Source organism: Dermacentor variabilis, chromosome 6 (assembly GCF_050947875.1).
Source record: "Dermacentor variabilis isolate Ectoservices chromosome 6, ASM5094787v1, whole genome shotgun sequence".
Classification (NCBI taxonomy): Eukaryota; Metazoa; Arthropoda; class Arachnida; order Ixodida; family Ixodidae; genus Dermacentor; species Dermacentor variabilis.
Window position 1 is genome coordinate 63,096,320 of NC_134573.1, and position 27,659 is coordinate 63,123,978.

General features: G+C 47.0%; 1 protein-coding gene across 3 annotated transcripts in view; it reads right to left on the bottom strand.

The window, feature by feature from the left end:
- The window catches only part of LOC142584182 (uncharacterized), a 174,080-nt gene that overhangs the window by 34,287 nt on the left and 112,134 nt on the right, over window positions 1–27,659 (bottom strand). For all 3 annotated transcript variants that reach the window (XM_075694349.1, XM_075694348.1, XM_075694347.1), the window contains 3 exons: window positions 27,077–27,093; window positions 19,750–19,814; window positions 15,629–15,643 (listed from right to left, as the gene is read on the bottom strand). In XM_075694349.1, coding sequence (XP_075550464.1) covers window positions 15,629–15,643; window positions 19,750–19,814; window positions 27,077–27,093 — 97 coding nt within the window. The remainder of the gene's footprint in view (window positions 1–15,628; window positions 15,644–19,749; window positions 19,815–27,076; window positions 27,094–27,659) is intronic.

A 27,659-nucleotide genomic window follows, 5' to 3' on the forward strand; every position in this document is an offset into this window, starting at 1 on the left:
CACCACCTCTTGTTCAGCGAGAGGCAATCATCCAGGGACCGAAAACATCAATTCCAACATTCGTGAAAGGAGGATCTGTGCTCATTCGGTCTGCCGGAAGGTCAGCCATCTTCTGGTCGTGAAAGCGCCCTCGCAGCTTCTTGCATGACATGCATGCTTGCAGCACGGATGAAATGCACCTTTTACCTCCGACGATCCAATACCCAGCAGCTCGTATAGCTCCTTCTGTGAAGTGTCGGCCCTGGAGTTGCACGCATTCAAGGTAGTGGCGCACGAGAAGCGTCGCCACATGGTGCCAACCCGGCATTAAGAGAGGGTGTTTCTCATCGTCCAGAAGGTCGCTTCTGTTCAAGCGGCCGCCGACCCAGATCAAGCCGTTTGCGTCTAAGAATGGGTCAAGCCTTCGAGGCGAGCTTGTATTGTGAACCTGCTCTCCTCTCTGGATACAGCATATTTCTCCATAAAATGCGTCGTACTGTACTGCGCGAATGATGACGAGCCTGGCTTTGGAGAGCGCCTCAGCGGAAGCTACCTCTCCTTGTGGTGCGTTCTTTCCGCGATGGGCAACCTGGATCAGACTTGCTACAGCACATTTCCAGTTTGAGAGTCTATGAAAGCGTTCGGCTCCGAGTCGCTCTCGTTTGTACACCTCCGTCTCCAGAGTGCAGACTTCAGGGCGTATTTATTTGTCTTCGTCAGGAATTAGGAGGATGAAGATCGACGGCCGTGCTTCCTCTTCTCGTTGTGAGAGAAAATCAGGTCCTGACAACCAGTTCCTGCTCTTAAGCTGTGCGGCTGGAATCGCTCTAGTGGAGTAGTCTGCTGGATTTTAGTCTGTGTGAATGTATTTCCATTGTTCAGGTTGCGTGCTGCTACGTATCCACTGCACCCTGTTGGCCACATACACGTAGAACCTTTTTGTTTCGTTGTATATGTAACCCAAGACCACTTTGCTATCCGTGTAGAAGGTGACCGAGCTCGGCTGGAAGTCCAATTCTCGTAGTATAGAATCGGTCATCTCTACAGCAAGCACTGCTGCACACAACTCAAGCCTTCGGATGGTGTGTTCTCGTTGTGGAGTAAGCTTGGCCTTTACCACGACAAATCCGACGTGTCTGTTTCCTTGCTTGTCAGTCACGCGTAGATATGCCAGCGCTGCGACGACCCTTGTGGATGGGTCTGAAAATACATGAATGTCCCTCCTTTCGGCTTCATGCTTCGAGACTGGCGCATACGTTCTTCGCACGTGAAGGTGCGGTAGTGTCTGGAAGGAGTTCTTCCACTCGTCCCATCTCTGGTTTTTCTCGTTCGAAAGCGTCGTGTATCAGTCATAACCCTTCCTCACGAGGTCACGGAGAAGGTACTTGCCTTGAACCGTTATTGGAGCCCTAAGCGTTAGTTGACCGTAAAGGCTGTTGAAGGTCGACAGCACTCCTCGCCGCGTATACGGCCTGTCCTGACGAGGAGCCCTGAAGACGAAGCTGTCGTCGCCTATGTCATACAGTAGACCGACACTTCTCTGCGTAAGCGACGCGTCTGTGCCGAAGTCGAGGTCCTTCAGTCCCTGGGCGTAGTCCTCTCAAGGAAATGCATTCAGCACATTCTGCCTATTCGAAGCTATCTTGTGCAGCCTTATGTTCGCTGTTGCAAGCATTTTCTGCGGTGTTTGCAGCAGACTAATGGCGACTTCTTTGCTAGGAATAGACTTAAGCGCATCATCGACGTAGAAATCTCTTTCAACGAACTTCCTGGCATTTTCACCAAATCGTGGGGCAGCTTGTTTGGCAGTCCGTCGAAGGCCATACGTTGAAACAGCCGGCGATGGGCTGTTGCCGAAAACGTGAACCTTCATTCGGCACTCTATGATTTCTCTGAACATATCGTTGTCCTCAAACCAGAGGAACCTCAGGTAGTTCTGATGGCCCTCGCGAATCGTGAAACTGGACGTCTGCTGTAATTGCAACTGGTCCTTGAAGGAAGCGTATCAAAATCCCCACAAGGTCATTCGTCAGGTGAGGGCCGGTTAGGAGAACGTTGTTCACAGATACCCCTTCATACTGAGCGCTGGAGTCAAATACGACTCGGATTTGATCAGGCTTCTGGGGGTGGTGAACGCCGAATATGGGCAGATACCAACATTTTTCGTCCACGTGAAGTTGTGGAGCTTCCTCTGCATGACCCTTGATGAAGAGCTCGTTCATGAAATTCACCAAACGTTCCCTTGTTTCAAGATTTTTTCGCAATGTACGGCGTAGCGAGAGCAGACGAGACAGAGCTTGTTCTCTGTTGTTCGGAAGCTGACTTCTCAGTGTGCGAAAGAGGAGAGGGGCGACCCAATTGTTTAATTTGTCTTGGGTGAATTGACTATTCATTATCTTGAAGAATGTCTTGTCTTCCATGGAGAGAGCACGCTGCTTGTCAAGCTTTGTTGTGTCGAAAAGATTCGCGGCCAGGGTGTCATCCAATGTTGTTGCCGATTGTAAGTCTCTTGGGACCATATCCGCAGCGTAGAGAGCCGGCGCCTCCCTTACAAAGAAATGCCTTAAGCATGGCTCAAGAAGAGATGGTCGTCCATTATACAGCACATGGGTCTTGAACACATTGACGCTGCTCGTATTCCGTGTACGATCAACGCAAACGTCGCCAACAATGACCCATCCGAGGTCGAGGTTCTGAGCATATGGCACGTCGTGGGGTCCGTTGATTATCTGACGAACCTTGTGAGCTCTTAGGATGTCTCGGCCAAGGAGGAGCAGTATTCCAGCCTCCTCAAGAGGCGGAATGTGATTTGCTACAGCCTTCAAGTGCGGGTAGTGCCGTGCAGCGTCAGGTGTTGGAATTTCATCTCTGTTTTGGGGAATCGACTTGCTCTCGCGGAGAGGCGGTAGAGGGAGCTTGACCTCGCTGACACGCTCTGCACGAAGAAGCCATGAGCGACTCTTCCAACCACTTCAGTACTGCCGATGCAAATGCGGAGCGTGTATTACGCAGGCGTCCCCTTCACTTTTAAATTGTTTAGAAGTTCTGGCCTAACCAACGACTGATTACTTTGGTCGTAAAGAATCGCGTACGCTCTGACTGAGTCTCATGGGACACCTCTACGAGGCAGATTTTAGCACAGGACTTTGTGCTGTTGGCAGCGTTTGCCACTTCAGTACGCCTAGATGTGACTATTCTTTCTGAGTCATCTGTGGTACTGTCATCAGACCCACTAGCCCTTGACGACTCTGAGGTTGGTGATGCTGGGTGAAGCGCTGTGGCGTGGTGTGCGCTGTCGCATAAGAGGCACATCCCAACCGCCCGACATTGCCACTGCATGTGGTTCTTGGATGAGCAGCGTCGTAGGCAGATCCCTTGCTTCTTTACGAAAGATTGCCGCTCTTCCAAGGTTGTCTCACGGAAGGCGCGACACCTTTCCAAAGGGTGAAGTTTCTTGTGATATGGACATCACCTCGTCAAGTCCTTCGATTCCGGTTGCTGTTCGTTAGCAGTGGCATCTTGACTAATCTTGGCAGAAGCAGGACCCACTTCTGTTTTTCTCGCTGACACAGATTATCTTTGCCGCGTGGTCTTGGTAGCATTGTCTTCATTCTTTTGATTGAATTCAGACGAGGCATTTTGTGGATGCAAGATGAAACTCGGGTCGTTCCTCATGCTAGCCTGATCTCGAACAAATTTGCACAAGAAAGAAAAGGGTGGAAATGCAGTGTCGTGATCTTTCTTGTATTTCGACCCCGCCGACATCCAATTTTCTTGAAGTCCAGATGGCAACTTCGAGACAATTTTGTTCACCCCTCTTGCGGTATCCAAATAGCAAAAACCAGCAGGATACGGGTCAGCTTTCGCAGCCTCGAGTTCTAGCACTAAGTCGCCAAGTACTTGGAGTCTGGTATTTTCCCGGTCAGATATCTTCGGTAAGTCTTCCAGCCGCTTCAGTAGTGCATCCTCAATTGCCTCAGGGCACCCGAAGACGTCGTCTAGCCGTTTCCACACGACGTTCAAGCCCGTTGAAAAGTCATCGACATGCACTGATTTCAACCTCCGAGGGTGACGTGAAGATTGAGCGCCAAGCCATTGGATGAGAAGGTGTAGCTCTTCTTTGGCAGAAAGACCTAGATCTCTGACAACACCCTTGAACGATTATTTCCAAGCGCGAAAGCTCTCAGGCGGATCATCAAACTTGATAAGACCGCTGGAAACAGGGTCTTTGCGGCACAGGAATTTAAGGACATCGGCTAGCTCTGAGCTTCAACTGTTTTGTGCCGGGGCGTACATAAGTGACTGCGGATGAACTCGTAAGTCCATAGGACGACTCGCAGCTCCAACCTGCTTTAACTTCGTTTGTTAGGAGCAGCATGGTAGTCAGGTGGCCGTTTATCAGCTCGCAGGCGCATCGAAATATTCGCAGCTGTGTGGGCACCCGGTGCCGTGTGAGCATTGTTTATGTCGCCGCTAGATTTGGTGGCAGCCACCTCAGTAAACACAAGCGCAGAGTTGCGTAGGGCTTGTTGTTCATCGATATAACTCCTACTCCGCAGCGTTCGGTCCACAGGAGGGAGCGTGCGCATGCGCTCCCCGCCATCCTGCTCAATGGCTGCCTCGAGCGCATTCGCCTGTGCGTTTGCACCTGTCGTCTTTTTTTTTTCATGCTGCAAAATATCCAATTCAGCCTCAATCCTTGACTTCTGAATACGCATCGCGGCCTCTCTGCGGCCAAACTCTGCTCTGGCCCGGATGGCTTCAGCTTGTGCACGTGCTTGTACGACGGCTAGGCTGATTGTTGACGAGCCCGATCGTCGTGACATCGAAGAAACGCTTGAGTGGGCCGATAGAGAGTGCTGCGACGTCACCTCTTGTAAGCGGTCGCGTTCTCGTTCTGTAGCCTCACGTAATTTGTCGCTTACAGTCACATAACGATCTGCTTCGATTGTTCTCTGAAGTTCTAATCCCTGCTGGGTTTCAGACCTGCTCGTTTTGGCGAGGAAGGTAGTGTATCTGGCGGCGACGTGCTCGTAGCGCTCATAGCTTGCGCGAAGATGCGCTGCGGCGCTGTTAACGTCTTCCTCTTTCGCACATGACACTTTTAAAATAGCTGTCTCCACGTTCTTCCAGGCAGCGTCTATTCTCCGGCAGTGCTCTTCGCGGCGGGTTTCATACGTTTCTTTAGCTTTCATGGAAAACGTAGTTGCTCTTTGTGGTCGAATATTTGGCGTGGAAGCTTCATGCTTTGCTGTCATAATTTGAGGCGTTTCAGGCGTCAGCTTGTCCTGATCCATTTTGACGTGCGTGCTTCACGACGTATCTCACTCAAAGCGGACGTATGTGGTAAAGCTTGCTAAGCTGCGCGATGAAATTTAAAACGAGCCCACCTTGGACGTTGCCCTGAGTGTCGTCAGCTGCTCAACTTCTAGGCGATGCCGTATCCATGCAGTAGGCGGATGTCATGGTCAAGTCGGACGTCTTGCCGTGCGACGCATTCCACTGCAGCGGATGTTCAGTTGGCGGCCGATGGCAGTCGACTTCACCTTTTTTGCTATGCTGGCCTCGCGCATCGCACTTGACGGGATCAAAGCGTCCACTGTCCATCTATATAACGGGTCGAACGCAACTGAACATTTAAAACAAACTTTAATTACGCTGAGAAGGTCAAAAAATCGTCAAAAATACACAAAACGTTCAGTTTTAGCCCGTAAAAAAGTGGTCCGATCTCTAGGGCCGGTGGGACGAGTCTGCCCGTGCCGCGCTTTTCCAACCGCGGTTTCCATCCCCGTCACCGACCCCAGGCCCGGGAAACATCACCCGACGCCTCGAAGCGTCGTCACTGGGTCACTTCCAGGAACCGAACGGAGGGAGCGGGTCCTTTCTCTCGCGCACACCTCGTAGTCCGCGGGGGGTCAGTGAAAGAGAAAGCAATAAAAGTAAGGAAGTCGCCCTTCCCTCTTCGAAAGAAAAGTCCGGCCGTGCATTCCCAATACGCACAGAACAGGTACAATAAAGTTGATATACCTATTTCATATATATTTACACGTTACATGAACAACACACAAGCGTAATAACTCCAGTTATTGGTTCTTAAAGGCGCATAAATAAAGAACATAGTGAAACAAAGGTACAAATTTTGGTAAGGTTTAAAGTATAGAGAAAAAATTAAAAATACAGTAAATTGAATAATATGCTAACACAATTAAACATATAGAAACAAACTTTGGAATTAATAAACACACTGTGAGAAGAAGAAACGAGTGGAATAATAATCAGGGATGGTTTCATTTACGCTATTAGGAATGAGGTCTTGAAATTTTCTCATGTTAGTTTCTGTAGCGATGTGTGATAGCGTCGTTGACGACGATGCCATCGTCGATGACGATGGTATCGTCGTCAGTCAACGACGTCAAAAGAAACCTAGCGCTCCGCGATGCCGCAGCGTCACCGAGAAGTCAGGTAAGCTGGTTTACACCTGACAAAAAATTCGCGGATCCAACGCACCGTGAAAATTGATATGAGCGATGTTTTGTATGTGCTTTGCTTTGATTAAAGATAATTAGCAGTGATGTTGGCGGCGAATGTATATATTTTTAGCATTTAGTCCAATACGAGAGCGGTGCGATGACGTTACATGTTACCTTGCGTGCACCAGTGCTGTTTGTCTGCGTAGTCCACTGAGCATACGGGGAGACACCTTTGTTTGAGGCGTTGGGCGTCATTGTTCATAATGTCTGAGAGGGTTGAGCATTATCACTGATTGCCTCACAAGGCGCATCGCCTCGTGGCGGAAGAGCTAAATTTTAATTGAGTTATGGGGCTGTACGTACTTCAGTCAAAAATAATTGTATGTATACATTGTATACAGACATTCGAGGTCTGCATTACGTTTCCCTGCTTAGCGAGTACGCTCTTGTTCCGCGCGACGCTTCTTTCGGTCCTGTACTGCGTTTCCTACATAACAGTAGATGCAGTGGTCGCTACGCAAGAAGTTCGGTCCAGAAAAGTGATCACTCTGCGCGTTCCGTCTATGCTTTGCTGGGCGCTTTGTCTATGTCTCGCTGCGCGTCAAACGCGTTCGCTCGCGCGAGTATGCGCGTGAGACTCCTCGCGACGTATCGCAAATAGAAAACGCGAAAATAAAAATAAAGATAAAAATTACCTAAAACCACACCTTAGCAGCCGTATACCACAGTGCGTTTGTTTCTAATGATTAAAATTTGTTTCATTCAATACATAGCCTATAAAAAACAGTTGCGCACAAATGCGGTAAAAAAAATTTGGTGTGGTTTAGCTCTGGTTAAACTTAGTCGAGTAGCGATAGCTACAGACCCCTGGCTCCGCTTAGGCGTCGCTCGTAGACAGAGACGCAGAACTCGAACAGCATTCATCATCAGAGGTCGGCACTGTAGATTCATTGTTAGAGGCTAAGCGAGCCCGTCTAGCGGCATCAGTTTCACGGCGTTTGGCCAACCATTCGGCAGGCTCCTCTCGAGTCTGTTCGGCGCGCTGTCTCCTCATCTCTTCACTTCTACGGCGATCCCTGGCCTCCTTCAGGCTGGGCGACTTCCCACCATCCATACTGCGGCCTAAACTATGGCTGCGGTGACGCGAGCTGCCCCCTTTTATACGCACGGTAATCACAACTGCGGAGCGCGGAGGGCGATGTCATACAAAGGGCTCAGCGAGCACCCAACGGCTAAAGCCCCTTGCCAACGGCCAAACCACGGCATGAGCGGTGGCCGCGCGGCCCGAGTCGCCGGAGAATCGAGGCCCGTGGTGTGACGTCACAGAGAGGGTGCAGTGAGCGCCCAACGGCAGGAGTGGTGGCCGCGCGGCGACCGCGACTAGCCAAGTTGCTGGAGGATCGAGGGCCGTGGTGTGACGTCACAGTGCGGCGACGGCGAGGAGGCGAAAACATGGCGTGATGTAGCTGTTGCTACAAAACATCGAACTATATCCAAGTGCGAAGGGATCCACTGCAAGAAGGCTGTCTAGCCTCCAAGGCCTTGACTAATATGTATAGAACGAAGTATAGGTGTCCTCGACGCTGATTGCACGCTTCGGACCCATTTTGCTGGCGCGTGTTTACATACTCCTTCTGCATACACGGCCAGCACGCTGTTGAGGCACCAGCTCCAAGCGCTCTCTTCAGGCTTTGGATGTTTGTGATGTTTACACAATCAGAGCCCAGCACGCGGCCTCCATAGCCCAGCAACCGCATTTCTGTCGCACAGGAAAGCAAGCACAGCACATGCCACACGCACAAACTACGCTTCCTCGCCCGCGGCTGCGCCGGCCGGTATGCGCGGAGGCAAGAGGCATCTGGTTATGTTGCAAGAAACCGAGCATCACACTCGGCAATAGTATAACAGCGGCAGCAGCGCACAGAAAGCAGGCAAAAGAGGCCAAAGAAAAGCTTCGGTTTGAACCGCAGAAGCAGTCACTCCCGCTGGATGTAATATACACTCATAGAGCGTGCACGTGGTGGACGCGAAAGAGGAACAAGCAGCGAGGTTGCCGCGCACAGCAGGGCTGCACGTGAACCAGAAAGAAACGGGTAACAGCCATGGTTTGCTCTTGCGTGGTCGTCCGTGGAATCGATGGCCTCAGAGCCTGGGCTACAGTGAGATGAAAATCAGGTGGCGACCAATAGCGGCCTCGGCAGTGGAAGATTCTTTCGCCAATGCTGCTGGCAAGACGTAGCACGCAGTCCGGTCGTCTGAGGTGCACAGTGGTAATTTAGGAGCAATGGCATCATTGTGTGCTGATGTAAGTGCGGTCAGTGTTGAACGAAACGGCGTCGTGATGCAAAACCCTGGAGCTGCGGAAGTATTTGACGTAGCTGAGACAGGCGAACTTTTTGGCGAACACGTGTGGGTTCCAACCTGATTACGCGTCAGCAACTGAGCGAGGTGGCACTGCCGAATCTGCTAGGCCCGACTCGCGTCATACGCTTCTGATCAAGGAGGGACATCGCATCACAAATCAAGAGAGAGCATGGCTACTGTGACAGTGTACCAGTCCCGTTACGGAGTGATTCCACGGAGTTAGAAACGTGCCTTTCAGTTTGAAATGTCAAGTGGTAGGGTTTTCAGGCCAGGACTCGGCCAAGAGCGGTAGTTCGAGGATGCAGTGCAGCGTGGTTTCTTCAGGTTGGAAGTCCTTGCTGAAAAATGGGGCAGATTATCAATTGACTCGGTTCTTGGTGGTTGCCCGCGGATTCTTATGTGGAGGTATTCAGTAAGAGTCCTCCTAGTGGACATGTCCATTTAATCTGCATCTGAAGTGCCAACTGGCTGTGGCGTCTGGTTGCTGGGGACGCGCAGCCCAGCCCAGCCAATCATAACTTCAACAGCAGGCGAAATGGATATGTTCGCTAGGTGACCTCTTACGGAATATATACCCTGGAATGCGCTGCTCCATGTTCTTGTATCGCCTCTGTGGCATCGAAGGAGACGTGGCTATGAAGGAACCAACTCATTTTATTCTCCCTGCTTGCGCGCTCGCTTAGCTCGCACTGCATTAGCGCACATTGTCGTCGCCGCAACTGCACATGGCTGCCGCCACAACACGTTACCTTCAGCGTGCGACGAACCGTGACCGTACGTGCTGAAGGAAATAATTGCGCCACTCGAGCAAATTGGTTGTCAAAGCGGCATGTTCCGAAACCGTGCTTCTTGCCGCAACTTAGCGAAATATATTTTTGAGAATGGGTGCAGCCAAATAAAACGCCAGCTGCACGTTTATAAATCAACGGCTGGAATCTATGGTAGCCGCGTAGGCGCAAGTCTCGCCGTGTCCTTGGAGTGTGACAACAAACAGCCCCGATTGTCTACCGATGACTTCGCTTCCGCTAACGCGCTGCCAATATGGTAAAGGATGGGCCGGCTGCGGATCATTCGCGTGGGCGCTGTGTGACAGGAGCCCCGAGACTACGGAGATACTTGTCACATGACGTCGACCGACCAAAATCTGCACCGTGTCGGGCTATTAAAACCGGGCCTGAATCAGATGCAGCGCGACTTGTTCCGGAAAGTGGCTGGACGGCAGCTCGCAGTACAGAAACCGCTTCTGCTCCGCTGTCTCGAGAAATCTACATTTCCCCCATTCAATATGTTCATTGAAATGCCTGATATTCCTGATATGTTACGAGAGTGGTAAGCCAGAAGCGGACAAGGCCGGCCACCTCCTCAAAGCTACCATTAAGGAAGCCTGTAAGCAAGAATGTCAAAAACTGTTCGTTCATACCAGCCAATATAACACTGGTTAAAACAACGAGGAAAAAATGAGACAAGCAAGAACAGAAACGAGAAAGCGCGAACCTCTATTTAATATTTATTGCGCGCGACACACAGAACATAAGTACAATAGAGAGAACACGTTTAACACGAGCATCTTATTTTATTGTTGTCCACGTGCATGGCCGCGTTTTGCGTGATCTGAAAGTACGTGTAAGGACGTTTTTGAGATTTCCTTCCTCATGTTTTTTTTTTCTTTTGAGTACTTTTGTATTCTGTGCGGACCATGCGATAAACATTAGTCCCAAGTGAGCGACTTTTTTGTTTTGTTCTTGCTTGTCCGGTCCTTTCGCTGTGTTTTAACTCAGATATGGGACAGTTAGCCTGGGTGAGCTTTTTCGGGCCTTGCTACGAATAAGGTGGATAAAAACTTTACTCAACACGGCTCCTTATCCGATGTTTCGTGGGCATTATGAGGTATCGTCCAACACTTGCTGCGTTATATATCAAGGTTTACCGTTCCTCTCGAATAGCTCGGATGGTTTCCTAACAATGTGGGGGACCCACATGTTGCCACAGCATGCCAAGCCCGACCAACGCTACTGCTCACCGAAAGCCGCCCCCTGGCAGTCTCACAACGTCTCACAATGCTCGATTGTTGAAGAGGACTACCCAAGGCAGTGAACACGCCGCACCTGGGGCGCTATAACGTAAAACTATTCCAAGCTTCTTCTACTTCAATTCTGCAATCAGCCCTCCCCGATTGGTAAAAACTTTTTTGGCCCACTGCCACTTCACGTGTGTCACACGATGTAACGAAAACCGCGATAGCTCCCCATCTGGTATGACGTGTATACACTGATTATGCATGACTGGATCAAACAAACCAAAAAGAGTTGTTTCAGATTTGACGCCTTTTCGCCATTAGCCCTCGGCTACTGGTCAAAAGTTTTCGGGGTGCACCCGATTCACGTGCCTGTCACGCGACGTCAAATAACCGCGTAAATGAACCGCGTCAAACTGACGTGTACGCATTAAAGATGCATTAACATGCCGAACGAAACTGAATTTTCTCGTGAATAGCCGCAGGCTGCCCCGTTCGGAACAGAATAATAGATGGCTACAGCCGATCGCTCAGGCACTGGCTACTCGCACCTGCCGGAGAGCATGGGTTTATTCGCGTACAATAAGACATCTTGCGTGGCCGTGTAACTTTATCAGCCCTTTTGGCACGTTTACGACCTCATTCTGCCAACCCGTCTATGCTGAGAATCCGTCTTAGCTGAGAATCCATCTTAACCTTCACTGCATGCCGCCGCAATTTTCGACCAGCCACTGCAAGCTACATAGGGGAAAGCAGACCAATCGCAGACACCGGCAACACCCTCTTCACCCAGGTATCGATTGTCCGTGCAGTGGCTTGGCCACATCGAATCCCTCTCCATTTCAGCCTGCGCCTCGCCTCTTGTCAGCCAATTTGATAAGACAAGCCGCTCAGTGTAGGCCATGACATTCGTTTCTAAAGAAAACAAAAGTGACTTCCTGTGAACGAGGACAGCCTTTGATCGGGCTGTTCAGACAACCCTGCAGGTGACCGCCTGATGCTTGCGTCGGCGGTTACGCAAATGTGGCCTGAGGACATTGGAGTAAAAACATATTGAATAGTCTTACGTTATTGCGCCCCTGGATGGTACACGAGATGCGATTGAATGAGAACCATCGGTGTTTGTAGCCTTAATTTTGCTATACATTCAGGTCACACCACTGTGCCAACAACGAAGAGATCGCGGCTGAGATCCTTGCTATTCCTTGCTGAGACCGCGATTCTCAGCAAGGAATAGATAATATTTTAGGCAATATTTCACAATGCCAGTCGTACCTTACAAAAAACTGCTGAAGAGTTGTGCGAGCCTGCGGAATAACAACCATATTTTTAGCGAATTTCTTTTGCGCAGTTCAAATAAGATTATCAGTTACCTGTACATGGATCACATACTTTTAAATGTTGCCTTATATACCTTATGATTGGTCCTTTTGGCAACTTTGTCGTCGCATATTGCGCTATCCAGAACTCTTTAAGGATATTTTACAAAAGCACAAATTTATTCCCTCATATCTCTCTTCGCCAGCACATTGGCGGTAGGGTCACCCCTCCCCACCTCCCCTAGTTCTGCCCTATTTCCGCTAGATTTCATTATGATTTCACTCACGATTCTCCCACGGCACTGGCATCAATCTTGTGTTGTTCGTAAAATAAACCTACAATGCACAGGACCACTTCCATACGTAATTTGCTAGATAGGCCGTATTAGCCCACATACTTCGAATGTCGCCAACAAATCACCGATAGCCTGCTCCTACTTTTAAATAAATATAAGCAAAGAGCCTGGTTTTTCTCAACGATGACACTGGTGGAGTATGTTACAAACCTTCTACAACTCATAAAGAAGAGAAAGAACTTGCGGATCAGTATTTATTTGCAGCATTTATAAACGGACCAGGAACGCTAACGTTCAGCACAGCTGCGCGTCACCAAAACTCCATTGCACGAAATATAAACTTGGTGTAACGTATCTGCGTCATTGCAAAACATAGCTGAAAAGGGCGGTGTGATGCTTTAGAATACTTCATAAGGAAGCTTCGTTAAAGGCAGCAGTTGACACACACGTATTAAAAATTACATGGGGATTTGCAACAGCCTTCTTCTAATTTCTTATAAGATTCCTTATGGCGGAATTCCTAGATTTACCACCAAAACGAGATATATTCGGCGAAGCTTGAATGAATTCTGGGGTTTCACTCGCCGAAACCATGAATTCATCATGGAGCACGCCGTGGTGGTGGATAACTGCTTAATTTTGAACACATGGGGATCTTTAACGTGACCCCAATTCATCGATCGCAGGTGTTTTTGCATTTTCACCCCCACATAAATGGGCCCACCATGGCCGGGACTTGATTCCGTGATCTCATGCTTAGCAGCACAATACCATAGTTGCTAAAGCCACCACGGCGAGTCGGCGAAGTTTGTGAGACACACTTATATCTCTGGAGCGCTTGCGTACGTAACAGAGGATGTTTTTAGCCAATACAGAGTTCGCATACGAGCGCTACGGCGTGGCGGAAATACCCTGCTGGTATGCAAGTTACCTTGCAAAAGTAATTAAAAATTGTTAATGAACTTTTCATTAATAACATAAGGGCAGTTGTTTATATCGAAAACGAACAGGGCGCCACAATTTATGGCACACTCACTTTCTTATAAATGCAAAAATTCCCATGTAATTGGGAATGTTAGTCATCGAAATCCACGGCCAAATCAAGGCAATATCGAGACCGAGTGCGTCCCGCTGTGCGTCAGACGGCAATGCCCCGTAAAGAAGTGTGGGCCGAAGTTTGGCAGCATGCCGCGGCAAATCCTGATCCGTCACACACCGGCACAAGTATTGCGGGTAAAACGCGCCGTATCACTACGTGTTGCGATTGGCCGAGACGTTCACTCCCAAACTCCCTTGCGCGTCTCGTCACGTGGCGTTGTACCTGAAACGATAGCGGGCCCGCTGTTTCTGCGCTGCCGTGGCGCCCGGTTTCGATATCGCCTTGATTTACTGTAGAAATCTGATTATAAGTATCTGGACTTCAGTGTGAATTGAACGATTTAAAAAAATGAGTGTGGATTAACATGTGTCCGCCTTGAAATTCGCCATTTAAGAACTGTCCCTAAGACACTAATAAATATGTAAATCATATTTCTTTCGTAATTAGACTACTCAAGTTAACGTTATTAACGCTTAAGATTGTCAACCTTGCCTTTGAACTCACCTGCAAAAGTGCCACATCCTCTGCTCTTACAGCCTTTTTATAAAAAAAAAGTCTGTGTTGTCTAAGAAATATCCTATATAATGCAAAGACCACAATAAACCCACCCACTGGCAACTTTGCCTGCTAATATCCGGTCCCTTTATTCATAAAAGATGAACAAGGTGTCTCGTGTTGTTCTCCGATGACACCGAAAAGGTCATATAACGTATAGAAAAACAATGAAAGAGGAATACATAATTATTTGTAATTTTGTTGTTGAGCTACAAACATAAATGTTTCTCTAAACATTGCACACTATACTGGCCGTTATTTCTACTAAATATGAAGTGTGTGTAACGCAGAGTTCTCTTGCAATATTGGAAAACACTGCCGGAAAGTACCACGTGACAAGTGCTGACACTTGGCTCTGGCATTCTTTTCAAAATGTGCATTTAATTCCGCACACAGATTTGCTTTTGCAGGCAGCCCGATTTTGCTAAATTTTATTTTGGTGGCGTTTGTACGCTTAGTTCTACCAAGGCAGCGTGCTCATTATTGTGCCGCTCGTAACTTACACTCACAACGCTTCATAGCGCTTGCGTACGTGATTACAAAATTCCCAGTTAACCAACACATTGAACATTGCCTACGCATTACGTATAGTATGCCCCTTATTTTCGACAAATATCAATGTGGTGCCTTGTTTAATTAACTGAGGACGCCAAAGAAGTCAACTGCGATACGCTTCTGATGCGTGAAAATAGGAAATTAAACGAGGTTGCCGTAATTATTCGCAATACACCCGTTTTCCTAACCTAACGTTTTCCGTGCTTTCACTGCATTTGAACTTGGCGTCTTGCACAGTTCATTCAGGACGCTGCGAAACATTGAGGATAACGGGCGTACGACCCTGTGACGCTCTTGAATAATCACATATCTGCAAAAGCGATAATTAACCGACACAAACATATATAGACTGTGATCCACAACGTGCTTCCTACTTCAACGAGAGTAATCACCCTGCTTCCGATAGTTATTCGACGAGACTGGGTGAAAAATTACGTGCCTCTTATTACGCATAAAATTTCGAACACGATGAGTACTCGGTAGTTTTTACAAAACATGTGATAAGCCTACTGACTTCAAGGTTTCAGTACGCGGCAACCATGGAGTAACGCCAACTTTCTCTAAATATGAAATCTCGGCCGTTTTATGTCATCCTATTAAAGTGGTGTGACTGCTCAGGCACTTCGTATACCGCCCAAAACATGGGTCTAGCAATTGTCTTTAAACCGTGCTCGACACGCACGCTTCAAAATTTATCTACATATTGCTCCTATTGCTGCCCTCATTAGTACGAAATGTAATTTTGTGACTGATATAGCTTTGTAAGGACCATGAAAACTATCTTACGCCGTTTCTGAACGTCTTTAGTCAAAAAATTTGTTTCGCTCCAAAAGATCAATATTGTTCCGCCATGCAGATGCAGATGGTGCGCATAAATGAACGTGCCCGGTCTCGTTTTTTCTCAGCTGGAAAGACGCGCCCATATAAAAAGGTATACAAAAATTACAGTAGATCGTTGTCAAAAGTTGCGCGCTTACCTTTTATTATTGCAGCTTTGGACGGAGATGGATGCAGTATACGTTGGAAAGAGAGGATAAAGAACGAGCACAATATTAGTGTCAGAGAAACCTAGACCCATGGATGGGATAATGGTTATCGTAACAATAATGTAGACAATGTGGCGGCCAGACGGCCCTATTCCTTAAGTTCATATTCTGTCTCGCGAACAGAGAAATCTACGCAAGTATAATACACCAGGTGGAATGAACATAAAAATCAACAGTAAGGCCTGCGCATTTCTATCCGTAATGTGGGAGAATGTCAGTCCGCCTCATTAATGTTGGTCTGGATAATTGGTTGCACGTTTGTGCTTTTAAAGGCTAGTTTTCGGCACCTACATTCTTGAGTTTGGAGTGACTGGTGCTTTTGTTGGCAATGGCTGCTGTCTGTGGCTAGGTCAGTGAGTACCAGGGAGGACTGTTTGTGAATACATTTAGACAGAATTTAGATATGCACCGAACGTCCAACAAACAAGCTTACATTATGGCCGAGTGCAAGTAGGCGCCACCTCTGTTTGGTGTAATAAAAGAAATTGAACGAAACCTGAACGCATAATGAAGGCTCTTAGGCATTTCTCAAGCACACCGACCTCTTATTAGAATAGCACGTTAAATTGAGCGGCTTTCTTGGTGCGGTTTATTTTGCACAATTGATTGACTCCTTACGCAAAACTGGATCGGCGTTGCTTGCTGGATAATCCTAAAAAATGGAGATGTGCCACTGTGACACAACAGACAGAGAAGTCGTCACCTTCGCCAGCCAAGAAGATGACCGTTGTATGGTATTACATGTTGCATGAGAGGAAAGTAAGCACATTTATAAACATCCTTCTTAGTTGTACAGGGGTCCTACAGCGTAAAACTATTCCAATATGTTTTTATTCCAATCTCCACACGTAACACTTAAGCCACCACCGACCAAAGAATCGGGCGGTGACCTTCAGCGTTGTTTTAGGAGGCGAATTAAACGCTCTCCTCGTTTACAGTTGGTTACCTTCATTGTATTTCAAGGCCAATAGCATTGCCTCCTTCCGCAGGTTTTTCTTATGTCATTGGCTGACAACAGGGGTGGAGCGCGCGGTAATGGAGAGGGTTTCAGTGAAACCCAGTGAGCACAGTGAAAGCATGTTACGAGATTAGAAGCTTTGAGCCCACTTTCCTTCACTTAGCTCGCGATGGTTGGTTGAAAGTCGCGACGGCGGTCAACGGAACGTTAAAAATGTTGCCACAAAGGATCCTCAGCGGAGATGAGTTAGCAAAGTGATGTCGCATACAAGCTAAGAGGGCTCGACAACATTGCCTGGTCAAGTAATTTTTTTTTATTGTACGCAAACGGATCAGATCCCTGCAGCAGCTCCAAGCAGCCAGTGCGATCGGTAGACAGACGACTTCTATTCCTTTCGGAGTGGGGCAGCTTCTGGCTATACCAAAAAAAGCTCAGTTTTCTTCGCCATATTATTCCAACTTTAATAGGTGCAGGTCACTTTGACGTGCTGAGCTTTCGTGGTTTTGTGATGCTGCACGTCGGAATGGCGAAGTGCCTCCAGCCACAGAACGTTTGACCAATATCGGAGGGCTAATGCCAAAAAAAAACTATCGAATCAGAATAAATGTATCTCTTATGTTCGGTCTTATCATACGTAATCAGTCTGCACGTGCAGTTTTATGTCGCGCGTCGTCGCGTGACACGAGAATCAGGTGGCAGGAGAAAAAAAGTTTGACTAATCGTAGAGGGCTGATTCCATAAATGTAACAAAAACAGTTTCGAATAGCTTTACGTTATAGCGCCCCAGCTTTCGTTTAGGCGCATTATTACAGCGTCCCTTCAGATCGACTTATTGCTTTACCATTCTCTGCCATTCTGCAGTTAACTTCAGATTTCAATTGTAATGCACGTGTGGTTTGGACAGATTGCTCATTTTGGCTTAACGCTCATTGCTGCGATCGAGCGGCGCCCCTACAAAGGAAACATCGCGGCTGTAAGTAATAACCTTTGAAAGAACGAGCACTACCTCCCTAAGTCTTCATTTACACTGGCAACGCGAAACCTAGGTGATCAAATTATAAGTGCGACTACGCAACCCCGCAGAGCACACTTTTGTTTTTCTTGTGACCTATAATTGGGGCACCACGATGAGTGCAGAACATTGCAGCTTAGAAACCTCTGTTTATTTGGTAGCGCTTGCACCCTCAGCCACCACTCAAGATAACTGACGCTGTACTTATCATTTCAATTTTTCTGGACGGCATTGAAGATTACGCATAGCCAAGCTTAAAGGAGATGACCTTTTCGCTAGTACAAACCACCGCTGTTGCTGGGGTGTCTAAATATGGGGCCCTATAATGTAAAGCTATTCCGAAATTTTCTATTCCAATTTTGCAATCAGCCCTCCGCGACTGGCCAAAACTTTTTGGACCACCCCCACTTCGCGTGCCTGTCACACGACGTCACGAAAACCGTGATAGCTCCTCATCTGGTATGACGTGTACACACTGATTATGCATGGCTGGACCGAACAAAAGAAAAATAGGTATTTCCAATTCGACGCCTTTTCATCATTAGCCCTCGGCTATTGGTCCAAAGTTTTCTGGCTGCACCCACTTCACCTGCCTGTCACGCGAAGTCACAGAACCGGGAAAACTCATTGCGTCAAAGTACGCGTTAAAGATGTATTAATATGCCGAATAAATCTGGACTTTCTTTCTGAGTAGCCGGAGATTGCACCGTACCGAAAGCAATAGAAGAAGGCTGCCGCCGATCGCTCAGGCACTGACTGCTCGCACCTGAAGGAGCGTGTGGGTTTATTTGCGTGTAACAATGCTTTCGCGTGGCCGTATAACGCTATGGAGCCGTTTCTGCACGTATATGACATCGCACTGAGAACTTCTATGCTGAGGGTCCGTTACAGCGGCATTCTTAACCTTCCGTTGCACGCCGCCGCAATTTTAGACAAACCACCGCAAGCTAAGTAAGGGAAAGCGGACCAATCGCCGACGTCGGCACCTCCCGCTTCATCCTGTTTTCTGTGTTCAGTGCGCTGGCTCGGCGCCATCAAAACACTCCCCACTTGAGCATGCTCCTTGCCTCTTGGCAGCCAGTTAGAGAACAAAACCGCTCAATCTAGGCAAATGGTATTCGTTTTGAAAGCCAACAAAAGTGGCCTCCTATAAACGAAGAGAGCGCTTGATTGGGCTAAACTACTCAGAATAGCTTGGGGTAGTAGCCTATTGAAAACTCCCTGCATTGCATTGTTATTCGCACTACATAGAAATTAGCATCGTGTATTTTTTCTCACTACCACACACACACACACATATATATATATAAGCCAACAAACACTGACACCAAGGACAACATAGGGGAAATTACTTGTGCTTAATAAATGGAAGGAAGAAACGATAAATTAATGGAAATTAAAGTGGATGAAAAAACAACTTGCCGCAGGTGAGAACCGAACCCACAGCCTTTGTTAACAGGGCCCCTCGGTTTACCCCCTTCCTTCTCGTTTATATATATATATATATATATATATATATATATATATATATATATATATATATAATTGCGACTCGTTTATTATTAACATTCCACTTTCCGTGAAATGATACCGAATTAGTACGATATTTTTTCATGGGCAACTCTGATGTTTGGCCATAGCACTGACGGTGCGGGCGTTGGCTGCAGCAGAAGTAATGACTAAGGCGCTTTCAACATTTATGCTGATGCGTTCTCTACGCCTAATAAAGTATCATTACTATAATGTCATATAGCCTAAATAACGTGAATTGCTGAAATTGCATGAAAAAATGGTATAGAGCACGGTATGTCTCATTAAAATGAAAAATAAAAAGTTGCCAATGTTCTGGCTTTGATTTTTTTTTCTAAGTACCCGGTTTTTGATGAGAATATGAAGCTTATAACAAACTTCGTATGCAGTGGACGCAGTCAAAGTGTAGACAACATACGTTGTCATTTCTAAACATAGGTTGAAAACATGGCTGTATATTTAGCGGCATGGATACGAAATGTGCACGCGCGACTCTTCAGCTAATCACTGAGAATGCAACATCAACAGAAAAAATCAATAATTCAACATTACCTCGCTCTACTTTAATAATGGATTCGCCATTATCCTTCTTTACTTTTAGTTCGATGGATATTTCACTGAAAAAAATGTGAGAAAATATGAAAACATTTTTCTCCTACGGCGCATAACGGGAGCGAAAGCAAATATTTGTGCTCCTTCGCTAACGAGCAAAATATTTTCGATTACAGCGGGCAGAGTCTAACAACGTAAATTTCCTTCTATATAACGACGTATATTCTAGCGTTTTTTGATGCGAAAGCGTCAAATAACGAAATTGTGCGAAAAAACAGGTGGGCTGTGCAGCAGCGAACGGCACCCAACTTCCTCATTAGAGAGCTTTAGATTAGGGGACGCAAGCGGCTTGCCTACGCAAGAACTAGGGGCGACGGTACTGCGCAGGCGCAGATCCAGCCTTAGAAGTCAGCGCATGCGCAGTGCCATCGCCCCTAGCTTTTGCCTACGCAAGCCACTTGCTTCCCCTATTCTAAAGCTCTCTATTTGCTGCGCCCCCACGTCATGACCACGCCTCGCGCGCTCGCTACCTTGGCTCGCGCTTGCTGGCTCAGGCTTCGACGGAGTAGAGCGAATGAAAGAGAACAGCGGCTTCGACGTCACCCTCGCTCTCGCTCTCGGAATGCCTGTGTTATCTGCGCGTTCCTTCTCTGTGGTATATCCGGCCTGCGTTCCAATTCCGCCTCGGTAAACACCCAACCACTGGCATGCATCGGCAGGCGCCAATGCGTCAAAAGCGTTGGTCGCGAATAGGGTGACGTGCGGAGACGCGCAGAGATTTTGCCGACTACCGACGCTAGGAGGTCGGCGACGTGTGGCGACTCGTCACCAGTGTGCACCACTCAGGGGCCGGACGCGTCGCCGGTGTCCGCCAATCAGCAGCTGTGAGGCCTCCTGATGGTATGCCTGTGGTGGCCGCCGATGCGAAGACGCCGAAGCCCATGGTCGTCCGAGTTCTTAGGACGCACGACGGGCGTGACAGTGTTCCTAAAGGACAGTGTTGTGATATTAGGCCGACAGGACCGACGACCGTGGGTTGTGGCAGTAGGATGTGGATCTGAGCACAGTTCCAACGACACCAACAAATCCAACCTGCTCACTGTGTTCCACCGGTCTCAGTGCAATCGTCCGCTAAAATATTCAACCGAATCACGATTGCCGCAGCATCAGCGTTTGGCGTATGTCTATTTTGACGTGCTCGAAACGAAAGGAAAATGTTTCTGGCCTCCGAAGTCTGGATAATCAGCACTCGGCGGCCGCCGATGTTGTTTGCATTACGCGTAGGCCTAGCGCGTCCATCGAGCTCGTAATTGGCGAGTGAAAGAGCCCAGCTCAGATACTCTATCGAAGGAAATTAATATTTATATCTGTTTTGCGTTGCAACGATTTCAAATATGACAAACCTGACCTCGTGTGGAGCGTGGTGTGACAAATGAACCGCATGTAACTTGCGGGGGCGAACCGCGGCCTGTTTTAGGACCTCCTTGATGCAATAAGGACCGGCATCATGCAATGAGGACTTGTATCATGCAAGACCTATGCAGGCAGCCGTGTATACCACGATTGCTTCGATGCCTGCTTGAGAAGCAGCACGTACTGAATCAATGAAAATATAATTGGCTTCTGGCCTTTTTTTGTTTATGGAAAGAGAATATGGCGTCAGGACATTGCGGGGAAAGGAAAAAGGTGTCATCAGCGCTATGTGCACTCGGTATTCTTAAGCGTCACAAATCTCTTCAGCTTCTACCAAAATATTTCTCGCTGCAATAGAATAAACTGCAGTGAGAAAAATGCTCCATTCAAAAAGCAAGTTCCTAATGCGTCTTCGATGAATGTGGTTTATTAACATGTTCGCACTTCCACTGGAACATTATGCCAATGTGCAGCATATGCACTTGAAATAAATACGTTCTGTAAAGGTCAAAGATTGCGTCTGCAATAACAAACTTTGTTGTAGATCGTAAAAAGTGCTGCCATGCAAATCAGCCATAACAAAACTGCTGCGTTGACAACCTACTTCGTCGGAGGCGCCCCTATGAAGTCTGTTCGGGTCGTTTCCATTCTGGGTGTAACATATTCGGTCCTTCTGTCGACTATTCCGCATATGTCACCAGCCCTGTATTTCAGGCTCGTCGCATTCTTGCGTTTGTGTCCCGCATCTCCCTTCCCTGTGAACCTTAGGTTATGCGAGCACTCTACAATTCTACCATTCTGACACGGCTTGACTACTGCTTATCAGTATAGCCCCTGTACCAAACTAATCTCACTGGCAAACTTGACCTTGTTCAGCGCCGGGCCACACCCGCCCTCTACTCCCGTCTTTTCGGTCGTCGCAAGCTCATGACAGCCTACGAGGATTACCTCAAAGCCCTCAAGTGGCACATCCTGCCATTCCAGCGCAACATCGCACTAGTCCGTCTATGCTGCAGGGCGCTCGACGCTTCTCTGGACCACACTCATCTTTCTTCTTCAGTCCATCTAAACAAGCAGTCACGACAGCTTCAGCCCCGTTGGGACTGCACAGCCCGAGAGCGCGACTCCATGCTTATATCTGGCATACAGAGCTTTCTGGCCATTTGGACTCCCCTGCTGGGCGACAGGACTGAAGCAGCGCTCCTGCGCATTGTGCACCCGTGCACTGCCCAGTTACGGCCCTCTGTGTGTGTGCCGTGCTCTGCGCTTCAGCAAGTGTGTGCGCGTGTGTGTGCATGCGTGTGTGTGCATGCGTGTGTGTGTGTGTGTGTGTGTGTGTGTGTGTGTGTGTGCGCCTTTTGCAACATGCAAACTCCTCCTCTAGATAGCTGGCTATCAAACGCCCAAGCTTACGGGCTTCAGCCGTTTTTTTTTTTTTGCCTTGCGAGCTGCCTCGAGTGTCATGTTACCGCTGCGACGACTAGTGCTGTTATGTTATTATTATTATTATTATTATTATTATTATTATTATTATTATTATTATTATTATTATTATTATTATTATTATTATTATTATTATTATTATTATTATTATTATTATTATTGAAGTGATCGCTACGATACAGTCAATGTGTGGAACCCAGCATGACCCGTAATGGAAAATATTTCTGGAACTTCGTGCACTCTCCCTCTTCTAAAGAGGGAGCCGAAGATGTTTTCTTGATGAAAATGGTGAGGCTGTCTCGGACACTCCTGATGCCATTGAAGAACATTCGTGTTTTGTATATTGTGCAAAAGATGTTTCAAGTAACGCTCCTCAGCCTTACAGGGTGTGCAAGCTATCAGTCAATGAAGGAATTGTTTTCAAGTGTATGAAGCGCCTCCTACCTTGCCTTTCTTGTGGTGCTGATGGTGTTCCTTCGGCAGTGCTTAAAATTCAGACGCTTAGTACACAATTGTCTATAGCAAGATGATGCGTCAGCAGCAAGATCACTGATGAAAGCAATTACTTTTTAAATTTGTCGTATACATCTTGAGACACTTATTATTGGAACTATGCTGCAATTGTGTATACCGGGCAGAGTGTCCTATACAATGAGGGGGAAGGTCGACGGTTGGGTGCTGCTACCCGGTGTCAGTATGTTGTATGTAGCGAGTTCACTTCTATCATTCTTTTTCACAATGTCATGCACCAGGCATATTATTCATGTGGCTGGATAAGCGCTTTTAAAGCTTATAAAAACAGGAACCAGTTTGCGTTCTCATACTTGGTGTTCTTGCAGTAAGTTTTCACATGGAGCCCACATTCTGTAAACTTGACAAAACTCAATAAACAATTCGAAATGTTTAATCAGTTTTGTTGTTCCTGTAGTCAGTTTTCGTATGCAGTTTAGATTTTGTACACTTGAAACTCAATAAACCAATGAAAATTCTTGATTTTTCTCCATACATTTTCAGTGATTCTCGTGATGCAAGAAATGTGGTGAAATCAAGTTTTCAATCAAAGGGATAAAAAGGCGTCTCAAATAGTGAAAATGTATGGAAACATACTTGTTTCTTGTTCTCACAAGCACCTTCAATGGTTCCCTAAGATTTAGTGCGTTTTCTAGCACTCGGTAGGTAGCATCAATATTTCTCCTGCACAACTCAGGTGCTAGACAAGCAGCTCCCTGCTGCCGGCCTATATCTATCATCTGCAGTGCGTCAAAACTATTTGAATCGCTATTGCATTCCTTGCTTTCAGATAGTGGTAAAAGCATTTTAATAAATGAACTGCATGGCTTTGTGTGCTGACGACTTAAAGCAATTTTAGACTGTGAACACTGCATTGATCTCAAAAAAGACATATTTCACTCTCAAAATGGTGCAGAAAAAATAAGGTATTTTTAAACGCTTCCAAAATTATGGTATTAAGTTAAATACAGAAAACACACTATGTGAAATTTTCAGGGTCGGGGAAATGAAAGGTCTTGCTCTGTACTTTCACAAAACGCCAAGCTTCTCTTCACACGTTCAATATGCACAACGTGCCGTTCACGCTCTTGGAATTGTATGTCGCATATCGCATGATTTCCACTCACCTGTTCTGTTTCTGGAATTGTATGCTCCTGTGTGCCTTCCACTACTAGAGTGTGCCTCTGTAGGTAGGGGTGCAACGTGGAAATCTAATTCTGAATTCATTGAATGCGTCCGGAATAAATTGATACCCGTCTTCAAGCACTACTTTTGCCATTCTGGCGACCATAGTTCATCCTTCTCAAACATACCTCAAATCACACCTCTACCCTGAAAACCTAATTAATCAGACCTTTTTGTTCTGTATAAGATCAGACCATTATACATTCTCCAAAGCGTCTTGATCGCACGCCATTTATCGTGCAGTTACGGTACACAATGTCGCGTTCCCCGTCCTATGTCTGGCCTTGTGGCATTAAAGACTGTCTTAGGCTTTCGCCATTGCACTATAATAGGCAAGGCAAAATGTATAAAATTACGCGCTAATAATTTTATTTTTGTGGTTACCGCTTCATTTGGGTAACATGAAAAGTTTGAAGTACGAATTATTTGCAGCCTCGCGGAGGAACAGTGGTTGGTAGTTATGAGGTCGCGGGCGGGGCTTCACTACAGCATTAATTTGTATCCGCCTATAGTAGCATGTTCAGAATTAGCTCTAGGAGAAATGTAGAGAAAGATATATTTGCGGAACAATCTCAGGTCCTTTTTGATCCCTCGTTTACCGCTTTGCCAAGTGCCACAACCGACCCGTATTGTTATTTGGGAAGTTACGAAACGATGCATGGCCGCCAGTCGCGTACAACCGTATAGAGCTCATGACGCTGTGGCTGTAAACGTACTGCGCCAACCGCGGAAGTTTAAAAAAACACCTACAAAAGTACACCAGAGAAGTGGTTACATTAGGAGGCTCGAATGACAACTTTAGAAGCGTCGTTCAGACTACACGGAACTGTTCCCCACTTGCTTTTTCTGTTCTACCTCTTTTTTGAATAAAAAGATGTTGATTCATAAATATTTTCATAAACAGCGGTTAAATTTGTTAATTTTCGCTTTTCTTTCCTGTTTGACTGTTGCCTTGGCTCTCTGCCTTAGTAGATCGCTTCATTTCTCAAATCCTTGCGCCTCTTGTTTCCAGTTGGCACTTTTGCACGAAGAGAGCTCTACAATTAGGGTAAAACTAGACGAATGAACCGGTGACAATAATATTACCTGTCAGTTTAAGGGTTATTGCCGAGTTTGACGATGGACGCGGCCTCGCAGTATTTCATTTTCCACCTTATCTAACCCATATCGCGGTTATATGGTTCCGAAATTCTGTCAGCGTCGCGGTGAGTCGTAACTCGAGGAAATAAGGAAGCAAAAGGAAAATCTAAATGCAGTCGGCGTTTTCTCTGGCCGCAACTCGTTCGACGAGCATACAGCGCAGCTGACCACGAACCGAATAGCTTTCCTGGCCCCTGGATCAGTGTATAAACAAAGAAGGTTGAACTAACGAAGCAACAGTGATGCGCGTGACCATCGGAAAGACGGCGACAACTGAATGCATCTCGAGTTAATCGCGTGGGCACCGAATCGATGAGGAAAGTGGCCTTCACACCCAAGAAAATGCCGATAACTACCGCCATCCAAAAGGAGCGAAAGAGGCAGCAAAATGTTGACCGCCGAATAGCTGTCAAGTTTCAACACTGATTTGGCGGCGCTTTAGGAATGTATGTGAGAAGTGGTGGCGTAGGCAGGGAGGGGGGCCCGGGCCCCCCTGCCCCCCCCCCCCTGTTTAGGTGCCTGCCATGGCAGGTAAATCCCTCTTTCTATTACGCCAGGGGCGCATGCATCGACAAGCGACATAAAACGCCCTTACGGATTTATCGTGGGCAATCCAGTACATTCAGACGCTTGCCACGTTTCCATATGGCCCCCTCGACTAGTTGAACCGTTGGAATTAGTAGCGATTGTGCGTGTTCGCTGCGTCTTATGCACTTCGAAAAGTAAATATTGCTCTGAAATTTACGACAATTAAGGCATATCAAGACTTATAAGCAGTCACCGAGACGTTTGAATCCACAAGCACGACGATCAGAGAACTCCATGTCCTTCCTATCCTTCCCATGGTGGCCGAACTACTGCAGCACTAGAGTTCCGTCTAGTAATTATTGTAGGAAACTCTACGTCACCGTGTGTTTGGCTCCCGATAGGTATTAATGGATGAGCACTTGTTTTATGGCTTCGCAAGCCGCTCTGTGCTCATTTTCTCGCGATACACTCGTTCAATGCAGGTCATCCTATTGCAACATACGCGTTTAATAAATTGGAGAAAACGTGCCAGAGCGACAGCCACTTGTAGCCGTCACAGCCGTTGTAGCATGGGAAGAGCATGCGCTGAGCGAGGCATTGCGCACGGGGAGAAAACATACCGCGATGTCATCGCTTGTGGGGCCGTTTGTTTCTGGCTTCAAATTCTTTGTGTTGTGCCACCTTCCAGTGCTCACCTTGCTCCAAGTGTAAAACATACAGCGTTCGTCAATGAAGGCACTATCGCCGAGAATGCGAGCCAAGTGTGAGCATGTGCCCTGTATGACGCCGCCAGTATTTTAGCAATGTTGCGAATAAAGGCAAGGGATATGGTAACATATTAAAATTAGGTTCTGTGGTTTTCCGCGTCCAAGCCTCATTCTAATTGTGAGAGACTGCGGGTCAATTTCGGCCACCTGGAGCTCTTAGACGTTGATCCAGTGCAAGGTACAAGAGCGTTTTCGCGTTCGAACACCATCGAAATGCAGTCGGCACGGCCGAGATGAAACCCGCAAGTTTGATCTCAGTACTGCAACGAAGTGTCTGCCGGGCTCCCACGGTGGTTCAAGTAGCACTTTCGATAATATAGGAGATAAGTGTTTATACGTACCGCTTCTCCCATTTTTTCTGGAAATAGGAGAAAATACTCAATTAGAAAAACTTTGTTTGGGAATCAGCGTACCTGCTGCGTTTTCTATAGGGGGCAACTGAACTCTGAGCAGGGAGAGGGACTCGGCGTCCCTATGCTATACGCATATGCTTCAGACATTCGCACAAGCATTACAGAAGTAAAAGCGGATTTTATGTCAATGCAAGTGTGCATTCACTTTTGAGACTCTATGGAGCATTTGTGCATTAGTTAATTATATTAAATTTTCTGAAACCTGTTCCATAAAGATTGCCGTATAAATTACATTTATTTATATATTTCAGCAAGAAACAAATTATTTCTGAAGATTACATCAGAATTGTTTACGATATAGTTATGTCATATTCGCAGGAGAAACAAGTGTAACGTTTAATTTTTGTAATATTGAAACCAGCTCTCGTTCTATATTATCTGTCCAGTTTTAGGCATAATTTCATGTGACAGCAGTAAAACCCTTAGTAACGAGTTTGTGCTTTCCATTTCGTGTGACAAGAAAAGCACGCCAACCAGTTTTCTGGTTGGATAAAACGCGAATTTATCAGCA